This window comes from Onthophagus taurus, chromosome 1, assembly GCF_036711975.1.
Source record: "Onthophagus taurus isolate NC chromosome 1, IU_Otau_3.0, whole genome shotgun sequence".
Lineage (NCBI taxonomy): Eukaryota > Metazoa > Arthropoda > Insecta > Coleoptera > Scarabaeidae > Onthophagus > Onthophagus taurus.
This window is the reverse complement of record NC_091966.1, coordinates 11,825,757-11,844,084: the sequence shown is the minus strand read 5'-3', so window position 1 is coordinate 11,844,084 and position 18,328 is coordinate 11,825,757. Positions and strand designations below refer to the sequence as shown.

Below are 18,328 nucleotides of genomic sequence, written 5' to 3'. Positions count from 1 at the left end.
TTTTCAACAAAATCATATAATCTCTATAATAACGTGATTTTAATAAGAATGAAATAATAAATACCTGGCGATATTCGTTATCAATTTAATATACTTAACTCTTGTTAGCTTATTTCACGATCAAAGGATATATCGAGTGACAACGAGATCAAATTAGGGTCCCATCGTCGGTCTCGAAGGGTGGAGCTGCATCGATTCGTTTTGGCGAACAAATTTGGGACTGCAAAGAAAAAAATGAAGTGTGAGGATTATTCGCGACCCACGGACTTGCATCAATCACCGTTCATTAAATGCTTATGGGAGATTATCGCAACGATAAAATATGTCTTAGACTAAACAGCAGCCATAAAAAAGGGCCCGGACGCGTCCGATCGCATCCATCATTCTTAAGTAGCGACAGACGGACAGACGAACCTGTCCAGTTTATTTCGGATATTATTATTTTTGAGGGCGCCGGATTCGACCCACACGTCTTCGTCGTCTCCAATACATAGATATTAAACCAAAACTTGTCCACAGGTTATTATTTATAAGATAGACGTTAACGCGACGTCGTCAACAATTTTAACGTATCTCACAAAAATACACTAAATAATAATCCAAATTTTATTTTTTATATATTTATATTATTGTAGGAACAAGTAAAACAAATATGAATGGAGCTTTTCCATTTCAGAGAGTTTTGATGAGAAAAAGATTCCAATTTTTAGATTACTCTATGACGTATATGTATAATGTTGGCTATTTCGTATAAAATCGAAAATACCCCCTGGAAATATTTAGGTTGAATTCAGGTTTCAAATTACACTCAACCTGAAACAGGTGCAGAGATTTTTAGAGACCGAAACTTTTTACATTGAAAGTAAAATGAGGTGCTAAGAGTATAATGAATAATTCAGATCAATTCAACATCAGCATAACTTACCACTAACTGTAAAAGCAAGTACAGTTATAATTACATTAACACATGATTGCTATATGTATAATGTTATATAGTACTATATGGTGCTAATCGTATATCAGTATAATAATTCAGTATTATGTAGTGAATATTTTGATCTACATAACATTTCAAAATCGGAGGTGTTGGCAGGTAAAGTATGAAGAGTGTATGTTAAAACATGATAACTCATCTTGCAACAACAGTGCGTCATCACCAGATTTCCTGGGAAAAGTGTCTAAATGAAAGTCTAACGAGGCTTTATTGGATTCTGCAAAACTACATCAATATTGGAGCTAAAAATTCTATTCCAGAGAGTTATCATTTCTTGCTTTAAAATTCCTCTTATGATACGCCAAAGTAATATTTACGCCTAAAAAGTAATGAAAAAGGGATTCTTTCATTAATGTTGCAGCATACCGGCGATAACTGAAGTCAAATTCATTACGCGTTATATCAGGAAGATAATCATTATCCGTTCCGGGGAAATATGTCGAACGCAACAAAGCACAATATTGTTTCTGACCAATTAGCACTCTCTACTACATGAACCCCCATAGGTGGTATTACCTTTGTGATGACGTAGAAATTAATACACATAAATTACTGCGTCCACTAATGAGTACGGTATTAACGAGTTATGGATCTAACATGAGGATAATTCGTCTAATTTCTGCTAAATACTAAAGGTTACTAAACCCGCTGATTTCTAATGTTAAGAATATTGGAGATTATTACGAAACACCGCTTTCCTGAATTGCTATTCCATTGAGATGCAAACTTTTCGAATAATTTATTCTACCTTTCCTTCGTAAATCCTGTCACTAGATATCATTTTCGAAGAATCCCAGTGTAAGCTTACAACGATGCCAAAGAATTATTTTTAATTAGATTGATTCCACGAACCAAGTCTATAGACAAAGTGGTACGACCGCTTCGACCATAAACATTTCAGAAATTATCGATTTGTAAACCAACATTCGATACATAAATGTTTTGAAGAGATTCGCTGCATTCGATTTTATTATATTGCAAATCATAAGATCATAAGTTGTGACAGCCGACTAGAGCACAATTTTCGGTTGATACTTCTGTAGTAGTGAAGTGATCTCCTTTCCATCTTGACATACACCTCAGATTAGCAAGATTTTGCATAAACAGTCATCACCGTTTATGTTATCTTAAATCAAGTCATGTGACAATAGCGAGAAGTGAAACTATTAAATTCGGCCTTTTAACTTCATGAATCATTTTGTAAAGCTCTAAATATTTATTGTAGGACTTTTTATTCAAATGTACCAAGAAGTTGTTCGTCCATGGTTGTTTGGGCCCAGGTTTCGCATACATGTTACCTTTTTGCTCGAGATTCTAGATTTGAGAAAGTAAATGCACCTGTTACCCTTTACGACAGGGAATCTTATTTTATTACAGCTTGAGCCATTGATTCTCTGTGTCACTAATTACTCTTGCAAACGTGTAAGCACCGAACTCTATGTCTGCATTGTTCTTCGTTGCAACCCTCTCCTCTGCGTTTTGCTGGTCAATATGATCAACTTTTCTGTCATGTCTCTCAAACTTTTATAACCAAAATACCCAGCGGTGTCTGATGTCATAATTGCTGCTTCCAGCACCAGACTAAGCAGTGTAGCCGACAGTGCATCAATCTGTCCCATTGTTTTCGATTATTTCCTCGGCCCTAATACTCTTATACCATCTGATTGTGTTCGAGATCTTGGGGTTCTCTTTGATTCTAAACTTGCGTTTTCAGCTCATATCGATTTTATTGTTAATAAGGCCTCTCGCATGTTCGGATTTATTTGTCGTGTCTCCCGTCCTTTTACTAACTTATCCTGTATTCGTTCTCTTTACTTCGCCTTCGTTTCTTCTATCCTTAACTATGCATCTTCTGTTTGGAACCCTCAATACCATATATTGATCGACTAGAACAAGTTTATCGCGAAAATTCTACTTACCATACTGTGATTACGCACAGCGATGCTTAATATTTGGAGTCCCTCAACTCTCTTCCAGGCGCATTAGTAACGATTCAATGCTGCTTTATAAAGTGAGTAACGGCACTGTTGACTGCTCCGCGATTCTATCTCAGTTACAGTTTAGGATTCCTGTTCGACCATCCCGTGATTTATCGGTATTCTACGTGCCTTGTACTAATACAAATGCGTTTTCTACCTCCGTGGTCCCTCGTCTCATGTTTTCTTTTAACAATTTTTGTTCTGATTTAGACTTGTTTGCTACTCCCCGGTCTACATTTAGGAAATTGGTTAATGACCTCCCATGTGCATCTCGTTTTTGATTGATTTTTTTTTCAATATTTTAGATTATTAGTTTTGCTTAAGTTTCACTTTTTTGTTAAATTTTATTTCTGTTGCTATTTTTTTTGTTAACCTGTTTGATATTTTTTTTGTTACTTATTGCTAAATTCTTGTTTTTAGTTTATAATATTGTATATTTTTAGTGGATGCTTCGCTGGGCTTGTCCCGTTTCCATCCCAAATAAAAAATAAAATAAATAAATAAAATTTGATCAGCAGTTGCGCGGTTAGGGAGAAAGCCGAACTGATACTCGCTTAGGATTTCCTATGTTTACCCGACCATCATCTTAAGTCATCTTAAAAATAATAATAACTTATATCCTACAATTAGCAACATGACTCTTCAGTTACTCATACAGAGTAGCCTATCACCTTTCTTAAAAATAACGGACTAGTATAAGATTCACAACATTCATCAAATGATGAATGAGACCACTGAAACATCTTTCAATCTTTCAATTAAGGCCAAAATAACGAAGCACCATAGCTAAAGCACCTAAATTTGGATGAAGTACATTTGATTATACATGTAATAGTGTATGTTATATGTTTGAAAAATAAGACATTTACTTTAGAATGTCCATAGTGTCCATACTGTCTGAAGAAATTCTAGCAACAACTTTAGCGTAAGTTAATCGGTGTAAATGATTACATTGAAACATTAATATAGGGTTTGGTTAAAATTTTTATGTGGCGATTAACATAATGTCATAAATGTAAATGGTAATTACTCAAGTTCCGCGAGCCTCAGAACACTAGGGATCGATTTTGGTACTCCTGCTGTTTTTGTTTATACATCTCAAGTGCCTTTTCTAATTAACGTTTCTTCGCTTGATATCTATTCAGCCGACAAGCAACTGAACTGTTCTCCAATAGGCTTAACTCTGACCTTGCAGCTTTTTGGTCCTATTGGATATGGCTCCCATATGTCTTATTCGTTATTGGCACATATTTTTTGCTGAAATGAGGAGGCTACCATACGGTGTATCTTTTCGTGCTATTCAAGTTTCAATGTAGTTCATGTATAACTCAAACTCATAAACAGCGTATTCAATATATTGATATTTAGTTGCATACTGGTTGATTTTTAGAACTTACATACATTTTTGCTATGGAAGCAATAAAGAAAAATTTATTTTTTAACTACATTACAAATTGTTCTGTTTTTCCTCTATATTATTAACATTAACACCGAATATATCAATACTGTAACGGTATGTACATAAGTCCAAATTATCCAGAGAGACAATGGATTTATTTTAGACAATTAAAAGCAATATATAACATAAACAACATTCTATATTAAGTCTAAAAAGGGCTATCGACCAAAGTCCTTCCGCCCCATCTCAATAATTAAAATTTTATCAGCCACATATTGTTATCCTGTCACAATCCTGTTGTAAATAGTATCGAATTCTCATTGTATAAATAGGGGTGACATTTCTTCAGCTACCTTGCTCTTAGATTTGTTTGCTAAAATTAGAACTCGCTCCGTCAAAGGCTTTATTTCGGTTTTTTCATATCGCGTTTTATTTGCGATGTTGTGCAACGGATTGTTCGGGTGTCTCATTTTCGTTACTGCTCGGAGACTTGTTCTTTCGACAACTTCCAAATTCCTCAGTGTGCATCGCATGCTATCATGTGTCAATAGGCTTGCATACTCTAAAATTGGTCTACAAATATGTGCAGCGCATTTGATGTTAATGCCTTCTTTCTTGTAGATTAAACTTCTATACAGCTTTGCTCTGGTGATTGCTTTCATTTTACTTTTTTGTGTGTATGTGGGACTTCACTTTGCTGTCAAGGATTATACACAGGTATTTGATGTTCGCTGAAGGACTGATTTGCGTCTGTCTGATGTATGTCTACTGTTGGATAATTATCTGTTATCCTATGGAATGATATCAGAAATTGTGTTTTTGAAGCGTTTATATTAATTTTCCAGGGAGAACACCATTTAGTTATTCTGTTAGTTGCTTCTTCTAATGTTACTATGGCTGTTTCAAGTTTCTTCCCATGCGCTATTAGTGCAGTGTCGTCGGCATATTGCAGCATATATAAATCGGTAGACAGTATACAGTTGAATTGTATGGGTATACAGTTGAAAGTATCCAGATTATCACAAACAAGGTCGTTTTCTCTTTTCATATCACTGATTGTGAATTTCATCTCAAACGACGTCGCGCTCAGTTGTAGTGCATTCTCCTACGCCATTTAAATTGATGTACTTACTGAATGTGTTTGAATCCAAAACAATGCACCCCTTTAGCTCCTTTTCTGCCATTTTAATGCCGTATACTCAATGACAAAGCATTATAATTACTTAAAAACGACTTTGTATTTGCTTTCCAAGCGGTTCTGTCGAAGACACTGACCTACTTCGGATATTCGATTCTTTTGATTTTTTTATTTCATATGATTTGATTTCTTGTTACATATATTATTCAAATATTAATTGGAATTATAAAACGTGTAAGTAACATATAAACAAACAACCAGAAGGAAGGATTTTACCATTCACACCCTAGAGACAGGAATAATAGAAAGGAAAAATTAGCAGCGCCGGGAATTCCCAAAGAAAATGAAATAATAAATTAAGAAAATATTTGACATCGCTAATCATGCTGTGTTTTATCGCTAATCCATATACATCCTGATAAAGAGGTTTGTGTAAAAAGGTCAAAATAAGAAAAATTTGCAAAAAAAGTCAAATGATGGGCAATAAGAAGGAATTCTAAAATTACTGTAAAAAAGAAAGAAATTTGAGACAGAAATTTCTGCAAAATGTCAAAAACACTCCGATTAACAAAGAACACTGTAACGATAGTTTCTAATAAAGATTAGAACATTCACACTGATGATGAACTGTGTGCAGAAAGGCCAGGTTATTGACGCTGATTGAAAACATTTGTACTTCTTACGTATTGTAAGACAAGGATAAATGACACTGCTCAAGGAACACTGACAGAGAAAGTTCTGATATAAATTAGATAATTGAAAGAAATTTGACACTCCTTTCAACCATTAATTTACATCTCATACTTCTTATGCTAGTTTAACATTACGTTGGTTTGTCTACAAGGTATACGAGGAATCATTCCACACATTGCGCTTTGCTTTTTCGCGCTCACTAGGCGAATTCGAAGGGTTTTGTGCACCTAAGTGGACGATAGAGGTTAGTACAACACTAAGCAACTGTTGAATCTGCATGTTGGGGTGTCGATTCATTTACTTTCTTCTTTGATAAAAGCAACATTAAAGTTAGGTTATAAAAATTTACATTACGCACGAACCTTGCAGCATCTACTATCATTCGCAGTTACTAAATGTGCACTTTTATTTTACCACGTCTACATAGCTTTCATGTTGCTATCCCCACAGTTCAATACTATATAGCCAGATCGGTTTAAGGATCGGGTTATACATAATTAATTTAATTTGAGTAGATATCTTGAAGTGTCGTCTAGGAGGCAATACAGTTCATCCCGTTTTTTCTTCACGTGTTCCTACCGTTTGGGCTTTGTGTCTAAAGTTATGCCTAGATATTTTTGCTCTAATATGAGGTTATTTCGAGGAAATATTGTTCCATTTTTAAACTGATTTTTTAAATTTTGGTTGGGTGATTTCATCAGGTTCTAAGGTTGGTGTTTCTAAAGGTTTACTACAATTATTATGTTTTTATAGCTTAAGATCCTCATCTTTTAGGGTGTAGGAACAAGTTTTCTGTCTTATGGTAATAAACTTGCTACATTGAGCGTACATAATTAATTGCATTTGTTACATCATTTGAAATTCATTTCCACAACATATGCAGCTAAAGGGGACCTTATCTCTTTTAGTACCCTGACTAACTTATTTTTCTTCCAGTACTTTTTGTAGCTGTGGTTTCCAAATTTTTAAAACTTCTTCAATGTTCTTTCCACTTCTATCAATTTGTACCTCAGCAAGTTCCATTCCCAAATCTTGAAGAAATTTTTATTCTGTATGTTATGGACAAACTTGACTAGATCACGCTATGTCAATAAAGTTAAAAAATAGTGTCAGTAACCATCTTCTTGTATTTCTGTTTCATGAATACTCACGCACAAGTTTGTCCAAAACATCTACACAGATTGTTGATGTATTGTATGACAGAATAATGCAGAAAAGCAGACGACAATGCTGCACAAGCTTTTATATCCAAAAGACTAACAATAATTTAAAAATTTTTATCAGATGTAAACAAAGGGAACCAATCGAGAATCAAATTGGTCTTTATGTTCTTTATGGACACAATCTGCTACTCTTGTTTTCTTTCAACATAGCAACAAAATACAAACTATTTTTGAACTGTAATTAAAGCACAGCATTTTAGAAGAATTCACAAAGTTTCAGTCAAACGAAGGTTAATTATTTAGTATGTAAGATTTGAGTAAACCCTTTCGGTTGAATCTGCAATGGATTCTCTTTCTTTGAAACTGAATCGAACTTTGTCGCATTAACGTGAATCCATGTCATTATGCTTAATAAAATTTTCTTTATCATTGCCAATAAAATTTTTCCTGCATACGTTTTTTTTGCAAATCTTTTTCGAAATGGCCCATTTGCGTTTAATATTGGTGAAAGTCCATCTTCTGGTTTGATTTGGGGAGTCGGTGGTTTTGTGAGAACGAAACGGACAACGAAGTTTAGCACGATGGTGGCGGCGCCTGCAGGGCGTCGCACGCGTCGCTCTCCTGCTCCTGCACTCGGTCCTTATCTAGAACGGTGCGCGCGTCGTGATGGTTCGGCGCGTCGCGTCCTGGGGGCGTGGCCGCGCCACGGAACGAAAAGTTAGGATCAATTCTACTTATTTAATACAGCTTTCGTATTAGGAGCGTGTATATAGTTAGGAATCCACTGTAAACCGATTTGCGCTAAACTCCCGGTTTTATCTACACTAAGTACCCGGGGCTTAGCTCTCTCGCATTGTGTGACTAAGTGAACAAATAGATGGAGTGATACACTATTGACTTCGGCCATCGACTTGTCCGTACGACAACCGCACCTACGTCCAACCTTTTTTTCCTATTCTTCGCGCGAAGAGCTTTTTTTTGACGATAAGGTGAGTCAAACGTGATACAATTAATACACTTAAACAACAACGCCGCTTACTTAGTTTACTCATTCAACTCAACCACGTGTGCTTTAGCCTGTTTCTTGCCTCATTCTAAGCTTTAATTCATATCGCATACGTCTTGTGTTTAAGCGAATGCCAAGATAACTAAGCGCTGTTTTTCCCGCCGAAAACTTGAAAATCTTTTTTTATTCAAAAAGTTTAAACGACTTGATTAAACGAGCAACAGGTTGCACTTGTTAACTTTTTGCGCGTGTGTTTTTGTTGTATATAGCGAATATAAATTTCGTGACGCGTCGGACGTGTACAAGCTTTTAATGCATCAACAATCCATCTCTCTGTAATTACACCATCAAAACGCATCGGTTACAAGTTGATGTGAACACTTTGTTTAATCATTTTTTTAGTTAACCTATCCATTTATAAAATTATATTAAATTTCAATGTTCAATTCTTTGTATTTCTTTAAAATTGGAAAAGTTTTTTATTTTTATTGCTTTTTGAAATAATTTCGATTTCCTTAATCATATAAGGATCCAGTGTTTTCTGAGGGATAGAAATATTTTTTAGTACCTACTTGGGGTTTGTTTCGGGATGTACTAAGATTTGTTTGAGCTTAACGTAGCAATGATAAAGGATTAGTAATGTTCTAGTTATAATATTATGCAATTAATTTAATTATTTGTAACTGTAGCCACTCCTGACAATATTTAGATATTTCAGGTTTTACTGAAAAATGAACTGTTGGTTTATGTGGAAGAGAATCATTTAAAAGTCTGTCAAGAATATAACTTTCACTTTGTGCCAATGATGCATCACGAGCAGGACCAGTTTTTTAAACAAAATTCAAAATTTCAATGATAAAATATTTGCCACGTTGCAACTGTTTTAAACTGTCTGAAACATTTGTTGAAGGAGATTAAGGTTGTTCATTTTGGTTGAGAACTAAATCCCAAATTATAATTAAACATAAAAATATTAATGTTGTGAGTTTCCCAACATGCATCATTTTATGTTTTGACTTAAATCGTGGACACTTATATGGTAAGGAATATGGAAACCTGTTTTTCCTAAATATATTCCGTAACCTTCATTAAATGCTGTTTTATAACTGGTTCAAATTCTGGAATTATTGCAATAGTTAGGAATTTAATAAAGTTTAATTTTGATTTAGACACAGATCTTGCGGGAGCCTCCGTCGCTGGATATCTCATACGTTTAATTTTTCATGGAATTTTTCGTTTGGGTATTAGGAAATCCTTAATTGTATTAACGTCTAGACCTCTATGGAGCTCTGGATTAAGTCTATGGATTCTGTTTAATTATTGCGTACCATTCAACGTCCACTCCTGTATTCAGTAATTTGTTTTGAAATGCACATACCTTTTTACAGTTATATTTTGCAGTATTATTCAAGATTTCTCATGGATACATTATCATTGAACCAATTAATGAGGTGTATTATAGTACATTCAGGTTTAAACGGGGCTTTCGTATTTATGAGGTTATATTGTTCTTCTATAATCTTGATTTAGATTCAGGTTGACATGAAATTTTCAAGTCAGGCTTGTGTCTAGGTGTACTCTAAGATACTTCAAAGGAAATATCTTTGGAACACCTGCTCTAATTGGTGATTTGTAGGAAATATGATTATAAACTTCGGCACAGAAGATTCTATTTGTCAGGAACGATAAAATGATTGAGGTATTCTAAAATCTAACCATATTCAATCAAAAGTTTGCGTGGTATTCAGAAACAGAGCCATTGTGTACATTTCATTTTTAAAACAATCCTCTAATCTCTCGAGTTGATGGCTTGTTTGAAGCCGAACTGAAAGGGCGGTAAAACCTCATGTTCGCTTAATTCGCCAGGTAATCTTATTTGTATCATCTTTTCTAAAAGTTTTGACAGAGTACATAGCAGACTGATTGAGTTATAGCTTTCCAATCTGGATTTGTTTTTATCAAGATTATGAAATAAAAAAAATGTAACCATATTTTTGGAAAGTATTCGATCTTTAAGTATGTATTGTAGGCAGAGTATTAAGCGAGAGATTTATTAGCATACAAGTTGTTATAACGTCAAGACTTTTTCTTTAGTAAAGATTTTATTATTTGGTGGAACTCCTTGGGTGATAATGGCTTTGTAATCTCACCAGGTGTAAACTTTGGTGCACACATCATCTTACATGTTAGAAATGATGTGGTGAGCACTTTTTGAATAGGAAGTATATGCTTAAGTAAGTATGTGCTTAGTTACAACTTGCCAAAACCATCTTGGCCTGTCAGTTGCGCAGAAGAAATAGTGCATCAATAAATCGTTGAAATGAGATAAGTAAACTTCTGATATCAACTACCGTAGATATAGCGATCGCCAAGAATTTAGTACATAAATCGTAATACTACAGTTATGCAAGGTTGTAATCAAAAAATCATAATTCCAAAATTTGAAGATTCCAAGAAATGATCTTCAGTATATTAAATACTAAATAAATTTACTTGAAATTGCTTTCTATTTCATGATAATATCTCAATTAGTTTTTGAGATGTGATTTTTTTAACATCTGTTCTTAAAGTTTAGAATAATCAAACATATCAAGATTGGTTTAAAAAAATCATAAGAACGATGTTTATGGAAAATAAAAAATTATTTATGGCACATTAAATCTACTTCAAATTTGCTTTAAAATGCTCTTTATTTCATGATGATATCTCCATTCGTTCTTGAGATACGATTGTTTAACATCTTTATATTAAACACTAAATAAATTTAATTTAAATTGCTTATTATTTCATAATCTTCACTCTGTGCAATATAGCAGAGAATTGAGCTCCGCAAGTAATTTACTACGACGCACCTGACCTTCACCGGCCAAGGTAGATTTGCCAAGCTGTAGATGTTCTGCGAAATTTATGGCCGTTTTACTAATCGGTGGAACAAACTTTTCCGTTTTCCATAATAATTGCAATTTCATTTGACTGCTGTAGTAATCTTCTGGTAACCCTCCAAATATCTTTTTCTCCTACGTTGATATCGTATATAAATTGTTAGTAAACAGTTATTATTAAACAATTTATTGTATAAAGCTTTAATTTCAGAATTGCTTTTACTTAATCAATGCCATAATTTCACTTGGAGGAGTATGTTTGTTCTGTCTGGTGTTTTTGTTTTTTTTGACTTAAAGTAATATTTGGTTATTTTTAAGTTGTAAGTTGGCAGCGAAATAAAAATGGACACTTCCTGTCGAATGAGAAAAGGTGTTAGGTGCGTTTTAGTTATCCTTTAGACAAAAACCTAAATCTGCAAATGTCACTTAATTTAAAAACAAGAAAATAAAGAAATACAGTTCATTTCAAAATAAATAGCATACAGAACACAACATTTGGTCCTTCGAGCGAAGATTATCGAAAATTAAGTGATATCAACATTGTGGTTAGGTTACATCAGCCAACAAGTTTCGACGCGTCGCTCTTTGTTGGTGACGTCATTACGCTGGATGGGAAGGCAACAGACGCTAATATTAAACAACGGCAATACAGGTTCGTGTCCTTTATATTTGGTCCATCCTTTTAATCCCTTTCACGAGTACAAATCGATGCGATGGAACAATTAGTAAAGAAGCGCGCCGTAATAAAATCACAAGTTACACGATTCGGTTCGTTTGTAGACGAAGTACAATTGGGTAATAAAAACATCGCGGAATTAAAAACACGATTAAAACGATTAGAAAAATTATGGGACGAATTTGATAACATACAAACGGAAATCGAAGAAAACGAAAAAGGTGACGAACAAAGTCAATCAACGGAACGCGAAACGTTTGAAAATAAATACTTTGAGGTTATTTCTCGCGCTGAAGAAATTACCGAATTAAATAAATCAGTCAACAAGACAACAATCGTCGATACTTATTCACAATTTTCTGCTAATTTACCATCTTTGAATCTTCCTCAATTTAAAGGATCATACGAAGAATGGTTGAGATTTTTCGAATTGTACAAATCGCTCGTACATGACAATGCAAGGTTAAATAAAATTCAGAAATTTTATTATTTACAATCTTGCTTGAAAGATGACGCTTTACGAATTATAAATTCACTCGAAATATCAGAAGCAAATTATGACGTAGCTATTGAGCTATTACGCGAAAGATATGAAAATAAAAAGGTTTTGATACGGAATCACGTAAAAAACATTTTTGAGCTACAACCACTGACCCGAGAGTCGCACGTTAATTTAAGAAAACTTATCGACAATTTTCTAAAAGATTTTCGTTCTTTACAAACATTAGGTGAGCCAGTACAACATTGGGATACACTTTTAATACATATTGTATCAATAAAATTAGATAAGCAAACACAACGGGAATGGGAAACTCATTCAAAAAACATTACCACGCCGAAATTGGATCAATTTTTAAAAGTTTTAAAAGAAAAATGCCAACTTCTTGAATCATTAGACGGTAAACTTGCAAATAAATTCAATGAACGTACAAACGAAAAGGTATCAATGCATATTACTTCAAATAACGAAAAAACAGCCTTTTTGTCTTGCACTTTTTGCAAAAACAATGATCATTTTACATTCAAATGCGAAAAATTATTAAAATTACCTATTAACGAACGTTACAACGAACTAAAAAAGAATAACATATGCACAAATTGCCTAAAATCCGGTCATACTCCTAATAAATGCAACAGCAAAAGTTGTCAAATTTGTCAGAAACGTCATAATACTATTTTACATGACAAAAATTTTCATTTACGTCAAAGACAAGCTACTAATATTAAAGCACACGTTAGTCGAAGCGAAATATCAAAAATTGATCACGATACCAAACAAAGTCGTTGGAGCGACGACGAACAAGAAAACGATGAGAAACCGCCAATCACTATGACATCACAAAGTTATATTCCTAAAACAAGACAAATAATTTTGCCAACTGCTATTATTAATGTTTACAATAAGCACGGAGAATTCGTTAAATGTCGTGCGTTGCTGGATTCGGGCAGTCAATCAAATTTTTGCACCAAATTTCTGTTCGATAAATTGCAGTTAACGGGAAAAGATATAGCTGCACCTGTTTCCGGTATTAGCCAAAGCATTTGCAACATAACTTGTAAAACAGAGGCAATTATTAAATCAGCAGACTGTTCCTATCAAAACAAATTGGAATTTCTTGTTATCGACAACATTACTGGTAGCTTACCACAAGCTTCGTTCGATACATCGAATCTTAGAATTCCTAGTGATTTAAAATTAGCTGATCCCAGTTACAACGAAACAAACGAAATTGATGTTTTATTGGGATGCGAAATATTTTACGACTTAATGAAACCAGATCAGCTAAAGTTGGGAAAGCACGGTCCTATATTACAAAATACAAAGTTAGGTTGGATAGTTGCCGGACCCATGTTAGGAAAAATAAAACAGAAAAACGAAACAAGATGTTTTTTGGCAACCGACAATTTACACAAGCAGATCGAACGTTTTTGGGAAATTGAAAATATTGAAATTGCAAACTCAAAATTGTCAAAAGAGGAAATGGAGTGTGAATTGAATTTTCGCGAAGAGTTTGAACGTGACGAAACCGGACAATTTACAGTTAAATTGCCTTTACGAGATAATCACATATCATTAGGAGATTCTTTTGATATAGCAAAAAACAGACTAATTTCGCTAGAAAGAAAACTAGCAAAAAATTCAAATTTACGGCAGGAGTATAATAATTTCTTAAAAGAATATGAGGATTTAGGCCACATGACTCTTACTTCTTTCGATAAGTGTGATAATGACATTGTAAATTATTTGCCTCACCATGCTGTAATAAAACAAACGAGTAGCACTACTAAAGTAAGAGTGGTATTTGATGCTTCAGCGAAGACGACATCAGGCTTAAGTTTGAATGACGTTTTAAAGGTTGGCCCAAAAATCCAGAGTGATTTGTTCGATATAGTTGTTAGAATGAGAATGCACCCGATAGTGATAACCGCAGACGCAGAAAAGATGTACAGAATGATCCTTATTCATAAAACACAAAGAGATTTTCAAAGAATATTATGGCGATACGACCCTAATGATGAAATAAAGCCGTATCGTTTGAACACAGTTACTTACGGCACATCTAGTGCATCATTTTTAGCAACACGTGTTTTACATCAGGTTGGCTTGAATTGTAGAAATTCTAACGCAGTAGCTTCTAACATCATATTAAGAGATTTTTACATGGATGATTTGATGACTGGTTCTGATGATTGGCAAGAAGCATTGAAAATTAAAAATGAACTTGCTAGTATATTGGCGAAATCGGGCTTTAAATTAAGAAAATGGCAATCGAACGATAGCAGGGTTCTACACAATGAGAACAACCAGCTAGACAAATTTCAGATTAACGACGGAATTGAGACGAGAGCGTTGGGAATTGTTTGGCATCCACGAGAAGACACTTTACATTACAGTACCGATTTTGAAATTAAAAATGACAAAATTACCAAACGGGTTATATTATCACAGGTGGCGCGAATATTCGATCCTTTGGGTCTCATTAATCCATGTATTATGAAAGCTAAGCTAATTTTACAAGAATTGTGGCAATTACAAAGCGATTGGGATGATGAAATTCCGGACTGTTTAAAACAAAAATGGTCAAATTTTATTAAAAGCATCAAAATGATAAGCAAAATAGCAATACCAAGACCGGTTATTGTAGCAAAGGTGGTGTCAATTACATTACATGGATTTTCCGATGCTTCGCAGGTCGCTTACGGTGCATGCATTTACGTTTGTTCGAGCAATGATAATGGCGAAAAATCATCTCATTTGATTTGTTCAAAATCCCGAGTCGCACCTATTAAACAAATATCGATAGCTCGATTGGAATTATGCGGAGCATTTTTGCTTGCTCAATTGATGTCAAAAATTAAATCAATAATGTTGACAAATGAAAAAATACAAATAAAAAATGTTTATTATTGGACAGATTCAAGCATTGTTCTTTCGTGGCTGAATTCTGAATCGCATAAATGGAAAATTTTTGTGGCTAATCGCGTCGCGGAGATACAAAGATTGACAGAGCGCGAAATGTGGAAACATGTTCCAACAGCTGATAATCCAGCAGACTTTGTTTCACGCGGTCTTAATCCCGACGAACTGCAAAATAAGGAATGTTGGTGGAAAGGTCCCGAATGGATAACATTAGAAGAAACGCATTGGCCCCAGAACCACACGGTAACGATAGACGACGTACCTGAAGCTCGAAAGCAAAATATTAATTTTTCATATTTGATAGTGAATGACTTCGATATATGTACCCGCTATTCAACATTTTTAAAATTACAACATGTTATGGCATACCTACTTCGTTTTGTAAACAACATAAGATCAGAAACTAAATTAAGCGGTTTACTTTCTTTGGAAGAACTAAATAATGCTACAATAAAACTATGCAAAATTGTGCAAAACCAATCTTTTACACAAGAAATATCTCTTTTGCAACAAGGAAAAATGGTTCATAAACAAAGTAAATTAGTATGCTTAAATCCATTTTTAGATAACAATAACTTAATTCGTATAGGAGGACGTTTAAGGCACTCCGAATTATCTTATGATGAGAAGTTTCCAATAGTTTTACCTGCAAAACATCATTTTGTCAAATTAATTGTTAAGTATTATCATCATAAATACTTACACGCTGGTCCACAATTCGTTTTATCCCGTATTAGAAGTAAATTTTGGCCACTGGATGGTAGAAATACCGTACGTAGATATTTGAGAAATTGTACAACTTGCTTCAGAGTCAAACCGTTAAATGTTGATCAATTGATGGGCGATTTACCAGATTTCAGAGTAACACGTACACGACCATTTGCAGCAATCGGTTTAGATTATGCAGGTCCATATTTAATAAAAGATAGTAAGAGTAGAAGTCGTGTGGAACTTAAGGCTTATTTATGTATATTTGTCTGCTTGGCTACAAAAGCTGTACATTTGGAACTGGTAACACAACTGACCTCAGAAGCTTTCATGAACGCCTTTAAACGTTTTGTATCGCGCAGAGGACTTTGCAGGACTGTTTATTCAGATAATGGAACCAATTTCGTTGGCGCTAATAATGATTTAAAGAACTTATATAACCTTATTAAAGAGACAGCTAAGGATGAAAATTATTATTCATACTTTGTTGACAATCAGATAACATGGCACTTTATCCCACCAAGGTCTCCGCATTTCGGTGGTCTTTGGGAATCGGCAGTGAAATCTTTTAAATTCCATATTAAGAGAGTTTTAGGTGAAACTAAATTAAATTTTGAACAATTTTATACGTTGCTTACTCAAATTGAAGCAATCCTAAACTCCCGTCCAATATTACCTTTATCCTCTGACCCCACGGATCTAGAACCGCTTACACCTGGACATTTTTTAATTGGACAACCACTACAAGCAATACCTCAAGAGAACGTTGTCGACGTACCAACCAACCGTTTAAACAATTTTAAACAACAGCAACAATTGTTGCAAAGATTTTGGCGTGTTTGGAATCATGAATACCTACACACCTTACAACAACGTTCAAAATGGACGCGCAATAATCATGACGTCCAGATTGGAACCATGGTTTTGTTGAAAGAGCAAAACATACCTCCACTACAATGGCGTTTAGGTCGTATAGAAGAGCTATATCCCGGCCAGGACCATATAGTGCGCGTAGTGTTAGTACGGACAAGAAACGGCATGGTAAAACGTGCCGTTGCAAAAGTTTGTCCGTTACCGATAGATGAAGATTGACTCAGTTCAGTGGATATATTCTACAAATATTATATATTCCTATTTTTCTACAAATTTGTATTTGTTTTCATTTATGTATGTTGGTTTTAAATATTGATATTTCAAGGCTGGCGGCATGTTCTGTCTGGTGTTTTTGTTTTTTTTGACTTAAAGTAATATTTGGTTATTTTTAAGTTGTAAGTTGGCAGCGAAATAAAAATGGACACTTCCTGTCGAATGAGAAAAGGTGTTAGGTGCGTTTTAGTTATCCTTTAGACAAAAACCTAAATCTGCAAATGTCACTTAATTTAAAAACAAGAAAATAAAGAAATACAGTTCATTTCAAAATAAATAGCATACAGAACACAACAATGTTCTTCACTTGAGTCTGGGTTGATTATTGGTTTCTTCTTCTCGCTTTTAGCAATTGTGTGATTTCGGCAAATTTTGCATCAATTTGTGCTTCAAAGATGGTCTGAGTCAAGTTTTTTTTGCTTGACTTATTTCTCTTAAATTTTTGCTTTCTTTTGCAAATTTTTGCAAACAAATTTTAATTATATTCAATACTCTTTAAAAGTTGAGAAAAGTATCGTCGTTTACACTATTTCCACCCAACATCAATCATAAGTATCTGCTTCCAACTGAATTGTTGATTTAATTTTTAAACTAATTTCATCCGATTTAGTTGAAAATTTAGATTTTAAATCATTATTTAGTATTCGTGTGTCATTTACGAACGATTATAAATATATAATTTTTTTAACCGACGTTTGATGTCATTTCATTTCCTCATCGTTTCACCGTCGCTTTTGTTCCAATTCATTTTTTCATTGTTAACTAAAAAATATAAATTTTAATTAAAATATTGCATTATTAATACTTCTTCTTCAATTATTTACTTTTAGATTTATTGAAATTTATTGGATATCTAGGAATGTCAATGAAAAATAAGAATTAATCAGATTACAATATGTGGTTTTATTAGGTTGCCCATATGGCAGGGTTTCGATTAAGATCCTGCAAGACTCATTTTGCCATTACCATTCAACTAAATTTAGAGTTTCTGCGCTACTTATTTCTGTTCCATCGGCTATCTCACTTTTAGACATGATTTATAAGTCATTAACGACAACTTGATATTCAGGTCAAAAAATAACATATATTATTGTTTTTTACCTGGCGCTACCTTATACTTATT

General features: G+C 34.0%; 2 protein-coding genes across 2 annotated transcripts in view; both read left to right on the top strand.

Annotated features, from left to right (window-relative positions):
- Positions 1 to 8,085: 8,085 nt before the first annotated feature.
- Positions 8,086 to 18,328, top strand: part of LOC111420551 (homeobox protein OTX2-A-like) — a 39,538-nt gene continuing 29,295 nt past the window's right edge. The window contains exon 1 of the mRNA XM_023053571.2: positions 8,086 to 8,355. The gene's annotated coding sequence lies outside the window, so the exon portion shown is untranslated. The remainder of the gene's footprint in view (positions 8,356 to 18,328) is intronic.
- LOC139430057 (uncharacterized) lies at positions 11,968 to 17,151 on the top strand. The gene has a single exon (XM_071196683.1). It carries the CDS (start codon positions 11,968 to 11,970, stop codon positions 17,149 to 17,151), a length of 5,184 nt encoding a protein of 1,727 aa, XP_071052784.1.

Coding starts and splice junctions, on each gene's coding strand:
- LOC139430057 (XM_071196683.1), top strand. CDS start 11,968: ATGGAACAATTAGTAAAGAAGCGCGCCGTAATAAAATCACAAGTTACA.